Genomic DNA, 13,616 nt, shown 5'->3' with positions numbered 1-13,616 from the left:
ATACATCAGTGCCAAGCAGTCCTTATGCAGACAAGCGATCCTACTGCACTGTAAAATACGGGAAAAATATTCTAATCCATATAAAATTATAAGTATTATGGGTGTTTTTATTAAGACGTCAGTATTATGCCAAAGAAGGCCTTAATCGTTCTTTAAACATATTCGACTTAATTTTTGAATAACTTATAATACCCATACAGACACATCACAGTTAACTAATCACATGATGCATTGTTTCGAATCAATAGGATCGCATTAAAATATAAACCTTTCTTAGTATGTGTTACTTAAAAAAACTCCTTTAGTTGAGAAAAAAATACAAACGCGTAAGGGTCATACATCGACCTACCTATAAAAATACAGGTAGGTTGATGTATGACCCTTACGCGTTTATATTTAGTTAATACAAAAGTAAGGTCAAATTTTTTTACAGCTGGCTTCATGCACTTCAACGCGATGACGAAAAAACTTTCGATTGCAATTTTGACAAGGGACAAGTGTTGTCTGATGTTTAGCCCAATCCACTATTGGTTCATTAATTTCTGTAATAAATAATTAAATGCCTATATTTCTATAGTAAATAATTCACTTGAAGCAGTTATATGAATACTTATAATATTCATGTGACCAGATATTGCTAATTCATACGTTAAAACAACAATTGGATGAATAAATTTACCTTCTGGAATAGGTAATGACTCCTGCACTTTTGGCACTGGTTCCAATACATATGCATTAGAAGAACTTGGAACTGGCATATTATTATGACCTGGAGGACTGCGTGGTATCTGATGTCTAGGTACTAATGGATTGAAGGTCTCCTTGAGCTTAAAAGTAATGAAAAACATTCCAATCGTAATCACATATATGAATTCTTGAATTTTTATAAAAATATTTATTGTTCAATAATATTTACCTCTTGATCATTGCTGGAATTAGGTTCTTTAATATCTGAGTCAGGGTTTTGTTTTGTTCCTACATGAATTTCTGAAGAAACAGTAGTTCGCCTGTTTGTCTCATCCACCTGGGATTCAGACTTTGACAGGGCCTTTTGATTTAATGAGCTTCGTACCTGTCTTTTATCTTCCGAAGGCACACTGAGCATTTTACCCCGACGTCTTGTTTGGACACCTACTCTTTTAGTTTGCACATGAGACTCATTTTCTTTATTTAGGTCTTTGTTTGGAGTAAAAACATTATCCGAATCTGAAGAACTCATTCTTTCAACATTAATCTTAGTAGTTATATTCTCAAAATCTAAATCACTGAACTTATCAAACATATTTTCTAGACTATTCGGGCTATATAAGTGCTCGGCATTTTTATTATTTATTTGTTCATTAAGAGGCCGTTCTATGGATTTCGAAATTTTAGACTTTGTACGTTTCTTCACAAGATTTACATTTTGTGTATCATTCTGAAAACAAAGAAAATATATAGACAAAATTACAATTATATCTTGAAATCCCATTTAACACTTACTTGATTGTGACATGCAGATTTGTTACACTTGCAGGAATCGTTACATGAAGAATTTTTTTTCACACAACCACATTGTTTGCTTTGACAATGTCCCTTACATGAACATCCCTTTCTTATTTTTGCTATTTCTTCTTCTGATGGCGAATTCGCCTCTGTCATTTGTGTTAACTCTACTTCATTTTCATCTTTAACTGTAAGTTGTTGAATTGATCCACTATCGATATGTGCTCTTAATCTTGCATTTTCAATTTGAAGAATTTTGTTTATTTCTTGCAAACGAGCAATTTCTGCAGGCACATCAGCAGATCCCATTAATGAAATCTCAGTCTGCGTCTGTCGACTATAAAAAAAAGTTATTCAAAATTCACATCATTTAATTCTGAAAAGCCCAGCCTATCTGTATGCCTCTTTGTGTAATGGACGAAGGCCAAAACTTATTTAAAGTTTATAAAATCATGCTCAAGCCCATCAAATCCGACGATTCTTTACGTCCGTCAATTAATTAATAATAAGTTCCAAAAAAGGCATCTTACCTGACTTTTCTGTGTTTCTTTATCGATTTGTGAGATGCCATATCAAGAGTTTGAAAACGACTTCAAAATGTGTACGTATAAAATTAATTAACACTCAACTATACCACTGTTTCTGTAGTATCTCTCAACTGATTTCAACGGTTTCCAATTTAAATCGGAACCAACAGTTTGAATTGATCTGAACCTCCGACTATATAAGTATCAGAGATGAGTTGAGAGATTGCCACTAAAATATATAGCAGAGATGACTGGAACGCCACCAGCGGGTTCCGTTCGAACTGTCCTTGAAGTCATCCCCACTATTAGGTGTACAGTTCTATTACACATTTTTTTCTTCATAGAGAACTATCCTTAGATACTTACGGAATATGTACAATAATTAAAGGTAAATAATGCGAAACGAACATCATGATTTTCCTATACAGAAATATAACATTCTGTTAAACTATTGTCCTACCGATAAGGTTTGCCCTACCACTTCCCTGCATTTCACTGAACTTTTCTTTCGGACTGTACAAATTATGCGCACGCATCGCTTAAACAAGGGCAGGTATATTTTCTCTGAGGGTGAAACAATGATGGAGAGCCACCCATCGTGTATCTTCATCGCACCTGATCACACCAATGCTTACTGAACTCTGTGTGACAAGTATGCAGAGACAGCCAAATCTATCTCTTTTTGGTACAAAGCTCGCCGTGTATTCTAAACAGTGGTGTGAGCATTCCAGTTTACTATACATTTTAGTGGTATAGACTTCTAGCAGCCAACTCCACGTCGATCATGAAGATCTCAGCGCTCTCCAATAGCTTGAGCAAAGCACGAACTAACGACGTATTTTACTCCAGTTCTTGGCCGATATTGATTCCAAATCAATACTTCTCAAGCGTTTTTGAGCATTTTTGCAATCTTAGATCTTTCAATTGAAGTCTCACAATTCGATTTGTATGTTTCATTGTCAATTCATCAACAATTAGTTATCGTATGGATTTTAAATGCAATGTAAATTTATGCCAATAAATTAGATATTCAAGTTATCGACCCGGTCCAAATCAAAACTCCTTAAGTAGGTTTTCCTACGCTGGATAACGTCGCATAGAGTATGCTACATTTTTTACCTAGAAGTATACATTCTGTTACATGAAAAGTTTGACCTGTTTTTTAACAGATGGTGCAGGATACCTCGGTGAAGAATTTTCGCGCGCGTCCAAGTTTATCACGTGCGACTCCGAGAATCAATCCGATCCTTTATCACGAGACATTCTATCGCGCGACGATCATCGATATCGTTATATTAGCATTGTTTCAAGGTCAACATGTGGACATCAATGCCTACGAATCTTATCATTTTACATCTCGAAACGTTTTTAAATGTCACGTTTACAAAAGCTTGTTTAAAAAAGATATAACATTCTAAGAATAACAGTACCGGGTCGAAATTATTTTCATACTTAACAAACTACCGTCCTTTTCTAAGGTCAAGCTGTTTTGTATATAATAACCCAAGCGAGGGCCTCCTCCAGCACGAATAAATTAATAATACATTAACATTGATTTTCAGAAGATATTCGCCATGGTCATTTTCGGCGTTAGATCTGAAACAGCCAAAATGAAGAGTTTTTTCAAGTTTAACTGGCTTTTCTCTGGAAATAAAGAAAAGTAAAAATGTTGCCGGTCGAACGTGGATTCGCAATGGTTATTCGGCGGCGACGCAGGTCGTTCACTTCCAGCTGGATTCATCCCTGAAATTGAATTAAGGGGCGCCACTAGTCGACTCGACGAGCGTCGCCGCTCGCCGGTATAATGAGACTGAAAAAAGTAACAAGACAGATCTTAATTCCTTCTTTCTTTCCGTCGCGGTGTCTAAAGCTAACGATTAGATAAGCCGCCGGTTCATAGTGCGTCCGAGATGCAGACCTCATAAGAGACCGTGATTCTCCACAGTCGGTCTCAGTTTACGCCGTGTGTGCATGCCAGCAAATGTGAACTTTCGCTTCGATCGAGAGGACATTTGTTTGTAAAGAGTGCCGTGTCGATGTGGGGAACCGTATTAGCGACGGAACCCAGTGCCGAGAGGAGAACACTCGAGCAAACAGAAACCTCACTCAACGGAGATTAAAACCAACGTCCATCAGACTTTACCATACATTCCGTTAAGCCTTCCCCTGGGATTCCAAAAGTTAAATCCATTGAATACGCCTGCGTCTCGGACCGCCGAAGAAAAAGAATCGAAAAGGAAGAATCCGATGAAGAAGATGTGGGGCACAGCTTTCGAAAAGCCTTGGCCTTTCGCAAGTAAGCTCTAACGTCCTGAACGTTTCGAGCCAGGGACTTAAAGGAAAGGAAAAGAAGAATAGCATCCGTCGCTCTTAACGGAGAAGAAATGAAAGCGGTAAACTGATCTGCCTGGATTTTTAAGTCCCCCGAGTTTTGAGTGGACCTTGGTCAGAAATGATTCTTGGTTGAGTTCGAGCGGTCCGGCAAAGTCTGGCAAAGAGTTGGAATCCAGAGAAGTGGGAGACTATTCGCGGTATGAACCCATATCTCTTAGAGTTCGGCTTCCTCGAGGATTTAGGACAGCTCTGAGGAGAGCAGAGAATAGAGTCTACCAAGGGTGAACAGTTCGGATAAACCAGGAACCATGCCGGCCTGCGCTAGCGAGAACTTTTCCAAATTCTGGTCGTCCAGCCCCCCGACTTCCAGAAGCAACAGTGCCTCACCCCCGTTGCCGGGTTCGCCCTTGTCGACGTCGCCGCTTCACACGTCGCCGGTATCGACCTTGAAACGCTCCATCTCGAACGTCTCCTCGGCGTCGAACGCCTCGAACCTATCCTGCGTGTCCAACAACTCGTTGGCACCGACGGTGATCTTTTCACCGCGCAGACAACACCAGCGGCAGAACTCTCGTCAGCAACCCCATGGCGAGGATCGGCGCTACTTTCTCCCAGTGGACATCTTCGGATGGTACCTGGGCCTGATAGTGAGTGTCTTGAAGACCATCTACAACCTCGTCACCTACATAGTACGGACTCCGGCCCTGTGGACCTCGGCCTGGATCTACGTCTTCTGGATGATCCTGCAGTTGCCCCTGACGGCTCTAAAGTGGTTCATCACCGCCTTGCATACTCCAGCCTCTGAACGCGCCCGGAACAAACGGTGCGTCCTCATCAGCGGAGGTAGCACCGTCCAAGCGGTCCACCTGGCTCGTAACTTCTACAAGGCCGGAGCCAGGGTGGTGGTCTGCGAGATAGAGGGTTTTTTCGGGTTAGCCCGCTTCTCCACGGCATGTTCCAGGTTCTACACGGTCCCGAAGCCCGGGCCCAGCAGCACGGCCGAGTACGTCAAGGCCCTCAAGGACATCGTCCAGAAGGAGCGGGCCTCCTACTATATCCCGGTCAGCGTGACCAACACCGCGTACTACGACGCCCTGGCCAAGCCACATCTGGAGGTGATGGGTTGCGAGTGCTTCGTCCCGGGAGCTACCGAAGTGACCGCCCTGGACGACCCGTTGGAGCTGCTCAGGTGGTGCAGGACTCTAGGTCTGCCTACTCCGATTCACTTCGTCCTACGCTCTGCGGAAGACGTCGCCAAGCTATACGAGAGAGGCGTCCTGCGAACCGGACGCCACGTGATGATGGCTGCCGGTCCTGCCGGGATGCGAGACCGAGCCAAGCTTCCTCTTCCTCCCACCGCCAGAGAGTTCAGGGACCACCGCGAGATCAGCGAGAGGAGACCCTGGCTGGTGATGCGCGACCCTGGGGACCAACACTTCCTAACTTGCACCACGGTCAAGAACTCCAGAGTGATGGCCAACATCACCTGCCTGGTGGATGAAAATCGGGGCCTGGTACCCGAAGAACGACCCGACGTCGACCGCTGGTTGGAGAGGTTCTTTGCTCGCTCTTTTGGGAACCGGCTGAACGGTCATCTCAGCTTCCGCCTGGCCACTTCCGAGGAAAACGGCGAGCTGGTGGCCATCGGGTGCAGGGTCGGAGTCGCCTTGCCTTACATATGCCATACCAGCGTACATCCACGACTTGTCTGGCGCCCGTGCAAGCACTTCTGCAAGCAGAACTCCGGACCCTTAGTGCTGAACGAGCGGTACTTCCATCACGACACCTTGGCCAATGCCCAGAATGGACCCACCACCGACACCGCGACTCACCTCATGGGCACCGTCCTCGATAAGAGGGAGGCCCTCTTCGTGTATTGGGACCCCTTGCCCTACTGTGCCTACTATCATCTCCAACTTCCGTTCAGGCACATCGCCGGGGTCATCAGAGCGCAACCCGCCCAACACGCGCCTCCACTCGCTGTAGTGCAGTAAAGCAATCGACATTGACTATTCCCTATTTATTAACGAACTGTTCCCCGGAAGTGTCGATCAAGCTGAAACATAAGTACTTTCTATTGTGTACATACATAAAATTGCACACGTGGTAGGTCCTCTGGTTTGGCAAAAAGCTTTTGGGATTCTCGCCACGTGCGCAGCCTTCTTGGCAGCGACTTCGTCAAAGCGTCGTTTTCGCTCCGAGTACCATCATTCGCTGCCAGTAGAATAATCAACCCCGACTATATTTATTGACGAATGTACTCCCAAAATTACTGGACAATCGCGAAGCGGGAGGGATGAAAGTGTGAATGATGCGAAGGAACCACGTTGCCTGGACAAGTTTTGGATTAGGTTCGTCGACGTGCTTTATTGGGAAACTTGGACGCAAAAATTCGTGAAGCATCGAATGATTTCCACTTCAACAGAGAGAGAGAATGAGAGCGGAGGTTATCGGATTATTGAATGTGCGATTGTATTGACTGAAACGCTGCGCCGATCGAACGAAAACGTTTATGAACATCGGTCTTGGGTCTTTACTGACTGGTTGTAAAGAACATAGGATATATACGATGAAATCTCATGTAACTTATGACAAAGTTTAATGCAGACACGACACGCGTCCACTTGTAAATAGCGTCACACTTATGCTGTATGTCAACGAACGTCTTTCCTTCTGAGGTCCAGCGTTGTCCCTTGGGTTTCCGATTAAGATCTCGATTGTAAATTGAAAAATGATTATAAAATTAACATGCAAGTCGAGTTGTCACGCATGTTCGACGCCTTATTAGAAATTTTAACTAACAATCGCTGGGCTTTAAGAAGAGTGTATTCAATTGGAATTAAGTTAAGTAGCGATAATTGCATTAGGGCGCAGCAAGATCTCCCTATTAGCGAATGGGATTTGCGAAAAACATAATTGCGATGACAATCGGATTAGAGCTTTTAATAATTAGTTAACTGATTTTTAAATTAAAAAAAAAGATATATAGGGTCGAGCTGCACTTGTGCGAAAACCTTCGTGAAAAGCTGGAACGAAAATCTTTTGCACTCTGTTTAAATAAAAAGGAGGCGAGGTCCATTCTGATAACTGATTAACCTTTTGAGTGACAAGGAGCGATAGGTTTAATACCTTATATCTTCGTGCAGAAGCTTCGAAGCGCTTTGAAAATTCGATAATCCGCAAATTGTTAATGCATATCGAATTCTCTCCAACGAAGTACCACTGAATAACTCCAGCTCAATAATCAATCCGAAGAGCGGCCATCTACTTTTGATTTCGAGCTTATTCATTACTTCCCCCTGTTTAGGATATCATTGCGAACCTAAAATCCAATTTGGAATTAAGCCAGCACAGATTTGTACAAATGACTTAGGAACCCGCTTAACGTCCGTCACGCGATACGCGACGTTTCAATGAGCCCAATAATTCTATTTATATTAGATTCGTCTAATAAATTCGTAGTATTTTACACTTATAAGGTTCCAGAAACGAATATGCGATATACTGTGATGGCCCTTACGGCCGGAATACACTTTAAAATTTTAATAAATTATGGAAAAGAACCTGGCCTCTTTACTTATCCCGAAACTTCCCTTTCCTCGCACATAATCCCGCATAAATTTTACAAATATATTAATAAACGAGAAAGATCGAAAAATCGTCATTAAAGGTATCCTTATCCAAGTATCCTTTTAATAGTCACGTATATTAATGATACCAGCAATATTCAGCGCCATTGAGACCGTGCGAAGGGCATCGATTTGGTCACAGTGGCCGAGGTCTTCGGGAAATCGCTAATTAACCGTCTCTAAGATTGGCGACAAAATTAAAATGTGAATTAATTAAAGAAAACGATAAGGCAGTCATTTTCTTAACCTGTGATACTTGACTCTACAACCCCTGCTGGCCGTTTTCGATCTCTCCAATACTTGGAAGCTAATATCGGAGCGTGCAAGTACGAGGCTCACATGCACGCGTTATATCTCGTGTATTAGTGAAGCCGTAAATAATATTTATTATAGATGGATGGATGACCCGGTGTTACCCGGACTGACGGACTTTGACAGCCCGGGGTCGTCTTCCAGCGATACCCGCGACATTATCACCCCTTTCCTTCCTCTCTCTGCGGTATCACCTCGGACACAAGCAAATGATTGATTAAGTGTCCACCACTCGACATCGATCATTATTGTCGTGCCAGTATAAACTCCAGAATATATTTAGCTAATGAAGAATAGCTTCCCCTATATATAAACCTCTCGTTAACGTGAATGAATTCTGAGATATAATAATTAATTGTCGGAGAGGAGCAGGGACGCTGCATTTTAATTGTTATGAATATTTTCTTGACACTACCCTAAAGGGCGCAATAACCCCGGATATACGGAAGTGCAGTACCTTGACAACCGAACGCAATAAGTCGATATTTCCTCTTATTTTATCCGATAGCGACCGTTCAAGATGGACGATGGTTCCGACGCTATCATTCGACCTGAATCGCCTCAGGAACGTTATTGCAGGTTTCCAGACGGTCGAGTTTCCCTCGTGAATTCATGGCTTTTCGCTAATATGCTCGCGTGATTCTATGAACGCAGAAATATCACGGGTGTCTTTTGGGCTGTTATTATTAATTCCAGTAACCTTTGATTTAGAGAATAGTGGAGAAGATGAAGGGATTATCGTTACGGTGTACGGTCGCTTTCGATTTGCACGAAATTACCAGAAGTGAGGATGAAGTATTTTAAGAAATTTATACAATATTATATTTATTATTCTGATTTTATATACTGAATGGTATAACAGATTGTACCTCAGTCTAGAGATCATTGTTTTTCAGAATCTCGCATCCTTAAAATTACATCTTCAGGTGCGGTCTCTGAAATTCAAACGTTAATCGTGGAAATGAGATCAGAATCGTACTTACAAATTCTCAGATGGCGGGACTTATTTTTGTCGGTTTGGGATCAACAGGAGATATTTTCAACCATACCGGTAGGGCCAAGTCAGGACCTCTGATTCGATAACGAATGGCGACCAGGAAGAAGCGTAGTCATTTCCTCGAGTAGGGTGTACCTCGTGGCTCCAGGTACGGCGTTGTGGGAACCAATTCACCTGACTGGCATACCAATGGTCTACTTACTGCCAAACCACTTACAGCTTACTAACAGTTGTGAGCTTCGATATCCTCTCCTGGTCGTTTAGTTCCGGTTTCAGATCCCCGAGAACCTCCTCCGGAGTTATGAATCAATTAATCGGCTCATGCTCCCGAACGTTAGACGGTAACCAGGTGGAGATAATGCCCTGGCACTCCTCTTGTGCCTTATCGTCGCATCGCTCAAATATATTCGACGCGAAACTCCACCTAATTTCTTTACAAATAAATTTATGTATTTTTCTCCCATTTCCTCATAGCTTAAAGATTCACCGGATAACCTCCGGGTTTCAAAATTAGCCGAAGGAAAGAGAAAATAAATCATTTCTCGACAATTTTAGAGCATAGAGGGAGGAGAGCTCTAGGATTCGCGGCTTGAGCAGTTGCGAGCGTTCCGATTAGACTCAGTGCATACAAACTTACGAGTTCGATAAGAGGATCTGCCTGCACAAACAACATAAATATATCCACCATTTCTGATGGCGTAAACCTGCAACTCAGCGGAGAGGTCAAGGTTGTCTCCTTTAGATATAAGATGCAAGCTTACGATGTATAATAATGAATCACTAGGGAAATATCTTAAAAAATATCATTTTAACGTAATGAGACCAATCCTAGATTCTTCTTCCTGTACGTTCCTGTTCACCTGAAATTTTACCGAGATCTGCTGCGGGACACTTTGTTGTTCCGTTCTTTCATTTATTCAAGATTCTGCAGCTCCTTCTCGAAGACCCTTTCCAACCTCTTCTGACTTTCTGCAAGAGGACAGGGGTGCCGGTACAATCTAATCGGCGCTAAGAGCTCTCTCCAGGAATAAATTACTGGAGGGGACTAATATCACGGCTAATAATGCGTTATTGCTAGCCCGACAAGGACCGGCAGACGATAAAACTGTTTTCCCAGTCTGCTGCCGTGACAATCCAACAATTGTTGTATCGTCGCTCGCCCCGGTATCTTTTAATAGCCGCTTACCGAGCCGGCCACTTCCTGTACGAAGTCTCCTCTCTATCATGGGACTCGGCTTGTGCTCTCATCTCGTTCTCATAGCTGTGCTTCTTGGTGGTACCTTCGCCGAATACTATGGCCCCTGTCTGCGAGAATGGAACGACGAGCTCTTATGGTCCTACGAGGTCCGGAGGTCTCCTAAAGCCGGAAGCGCCCAGGTAAGCACTGTCACTTGAACGTTAATTTTTCATCATTTTCCTTAGAGAAAAATGATATCCATTTCATACGTCCTAAATTTGAAAGCTTACCGTGTATTTGGGACAATCAACTCATCTGGGATATACATTCGCTTGAAACTGAAAGCGGAATATTTGTGATATAATTAGAACGATTTATCTATTAGTATGTACGTTGGTGAATTTGTCACGTGCACTTGAAGTCTTTTAGTGAATAGAATTGTTCTCCATTTTTAGACTTGGTGTCTGTATTTAGGTAGCGGAAGCGGAGTATGGACCAGCGCCGATAGTGATAAGTTGCATAGACATCGAGTCCATGCTTCCGGAGGACAATATGACGGCGTGGTTAACAAGGGGCGGCGTGGGAAAAAACTTCGTCACCCTGAAATTCGGCTCAAGATATGACCGAGGACTTCATTACAGAGTTTCCGTCTACGGGAGCAAGGCTTTTAAATGAAGAAGAAGGAGACTCGACAGTTCTCCGAGAGCGTTATCTGCCCTTGACCATGACAAGTGTTCACTTTCGAAAAGCACTTCTGGACTTTTGATAACCTCTTTCCGAATATCGCCAAGAGGGCGAGACGCTTTCGTAACAGCTATTAAGAATACATTGGAAAGTCGATTATTCAAAATAATGGAAGCAAATAATTCTCGAAGATAGAAGGAACGATGATACTTCTATCCCTTGGATGGAGCTTCTATCACTTTCAATACTACATATTTTTAATAATGAAACATACCATGAATGTTCTACAATCAAAGTATTAAAGTACGACTTACTTATCTGAAATCGTCGGCATGAATGGACGCGTTAATTAATAATAAAACCAGGTTTATAATAAATGCACCGAACTGTGCACGCGTTTGTAGCAATCACTGAACATTGTTCCTGCGATTGAGCACAGCCTTATCGTAATTTATTCTCCCAAATTTCTCATTCTATCAGTCTTTACCTTCGCCATGAGTTTTACCCAACATGAAGGATTCAATGTTTCGGTAAACTCGAATCGATTTGTAATCGAAGATGCTAATCAAAGCCTGGAGTCAATCGAGGAGGGCCAATCGGGCTCAAGAAAGTTCGCGTAGTGGTGAGAGTGCGGAAATTCTATCCGGCTTGATCCGGGGCGTTGATTAATGGAACGCGAAGTAACGACGACCGGATCGATCGTGCCACAAGTTCCTGGAGGGTTCTTAAGGATCATTGTCCCTTAAATAAGAATCCTGCCCCCAGGAAATGAAACCCTTAGTCGACCGGAAGACCTCGCGCAGGACGGAATATACGATCGGTTTAATTTCCAAACTCAACCTCGTAAGTGATCTTGGAAAGTGCACTTTCCTCCTGCCAGGAAGTATCCTCGTAAGCTGACGACTTGAATTCGGACGTTCACTGGAAAAGAAGGAAATTAGGTACGATGGCGACACATAGCCAAAATGTTTTTCACTTAGAAAACAGAAAAAAAAATCTATGATGGATATTACGTAGCGCTAACTGTGTAACGATCATTTTTTACGATAGGACCCATATTTTTGATAGCGAAAGGATTTTAGGGACAAGTCTCGGGAGTCGGTGCCTGGCAGTATTTCCGATTATTGGCTGGTTGGATTGCGTGTCCGACGAAACTGTTCCAAAACACGAGGTCGCATGGCAGCCGTAAAGCATCATCTGTCACGGGGCTGCCGGTTCTTTCCTAGGGGATAAGAATGCAGATACTACCCATCGTAAATATACCGGGGACGCGTTTATATCGCGAAGAGCTTGCGACATTTTAATCCAATTCCGTGGCCGCGACCCTCCCTGGATTTATTAATATAGGCTCGATCACGATTCACCACCAGAAGGGGCCGACCCTCGAATTTCGAGATCCTCGCACGTTACAAGAGTTCATCCAGAAACCGAAAATAAATGAGGAAGTATCCGTTCGCCAATTTGAAATTCCCTATCCGGTAAAATGTGCTCACCTTCGAAACTTGAATTTTCCATTAGGCAAACGGTGTCGAGTATCGAAACATGGCGTACAATTTACACCCATACACAGCAACCTCTGACTTCGGTGTCGTGACGACGTCCATCAGGATCGGAGTGGTTTACGAGAGGGCACGGAAGCTTTCTAGAGATCGAGAACCCATTACACATTACACATTACGCGTTTATGGCTCACCTGTGGGCGCGATAAGTACCAGAGCCTCCATTTGGCTTGCCCTGGTGGCTATAATCAGGGAAACGTTAGATCAACGAACACCTGTGTGCTGATAAAAAGAATTTCGCAGGTACCGAACAGGGACTACGAGGTCCTGGGGGATATCGGATGCGGTGTTATCTTCATGGTGAAATATCTAGGAAATAATTTGATCGCGAGTTGGACTTTACAAGTGGCCCGAACTCCATGTCGAAGTCGTTCAAGACCACATCGGGGCCATCCAAGGACCTCGCCATTGCAAATCGTCCTGCACGCTGCAGGGCTCCGATTTGTAGTCCTCTCGACGCCGGGATATTGGAGACGACCGAGGATCATGGCAATACCGATTATGGGTAATTTGTGGAGTCCCCTTTTCGGGGACGATAATTTTCTCAATGCTGTCCCATCTCCCAGCGGTCGCACGCAACGGCAGTACCAGTTAAAGGCTTATGAAGCTCCCCGACGTCAATACCCCATCCCGAAATGACATACATAACGATTCGTCAAAACGATAGACGAATAATTCAGTCGAGGCATCGGGCGTTTCAGTTAAACGTTTCATATCAAGTAGACGAGATTTAAACATATCGAAATTGGGACTTCGAACTTCCTTAAACCGCATTTCTTTCATCGAAATTTCATTCACGAAGATAATCGTTAGTTGAGAAGTTTGCGTGATCACCTGGTACAGTTTTGAAAGGTGAGTAAGTCATGAGAATATAGGCAAAGAACCCATTATAAATCGTTATCATGGGCTCGA

The 13,616-nt window shown here is 43.2% G+C and overlaps 3 protein-coding genes across 3 annotated transcripts; 2 read left to right on the top strand and 1 right to left on the bottom strand.

Moving 5' to 3' along the window:
* Positions 1 to 89: 89 nt before the first annotated feature.
* Positions 90 to 2,201, bottom strand: LOC105703326. Its single transcript, XM_012431641.2, has 6 exons — positions 2,016 to 2,201; positions 1,483 to 1,822; positions 917 to 1,417; positions 680 to 827; positions 411 to 542; positions 90 to 323 (listed from the first exon to the last, which is right to left on the bottom strand). Exons 1-5 carry the CDS (start codon positions 2,054 to 2,056, stop codon positions 418 to 420), a joined length of 1,155 nt encoding a protein of 384 aa, XP_012287064.1. The 5' UTR covers positions 2,057 to 2,201; the 3' UTR covers positions 90 to 323; positions 411 to 417.
* Positions 2,202 to 3,937: 1,736 nt separating this feature from the next.
* LOC105703328 lies at positions 3,938 to 7,906 on the top strand. Its single transcript, XM_012431648.2, has one exon. The coding sequence runs from the start codon at positions 4,655 to 4,657 to the stop codon at positions 6,338 to 6,340; it is 1,686 nt and encodes a 561-aa protein (XP_012287071.1). The 5' UTR covers positions 3,938 to 4,654; the 3' UTR covers positions 6,341 to 7,906.
* A 2,486-nt stretch (positions 7,907 to 10,392) lies between these two features.
* LOC105703324 lies at positions 10,393 to 11,594 on the top strand. The gene is made up of 2 exons (XM_012431638.2): positions 10,393 to 10,661; positions 10,936 to 11,594. Exons 1-2 carry the CDS (start codon positions 10,509 to 10,511, stop codon positions 11,134 to 11,136), a joined length of 354 nt encoding a protein of 117 aa, XP_012287061.1. The 5' UTR covers positions 10,393 to 10,508; the 3' UTR covers positions 11,137 to 11,594.
* Positions 11,595 to 13,616: the final 2,022 nt, after the last annotated feature.

This window comes from Orussus abietinus, unplaced genomic scaffold (genome assembly GCF_000612105.2).
Source record: "Orussus abietinus isolate OABI.00-Male unplaced genomic scaffold, Oabi_2.0 scaffold495, whole genome shotgun sequence".
In the NCBI taxonomy this organism is placed as follows: Eukaryota; Metazoa; Arthropoda; class Insecta; order Hymenoptera; family Orussidae; genus Orussus; species Orussus abietinus.
The sequence above is the reverse complement of the archived record's forward strand: the minus strand, read 5'-3'. Positions and strand labels throughout refer to the sequence as shown.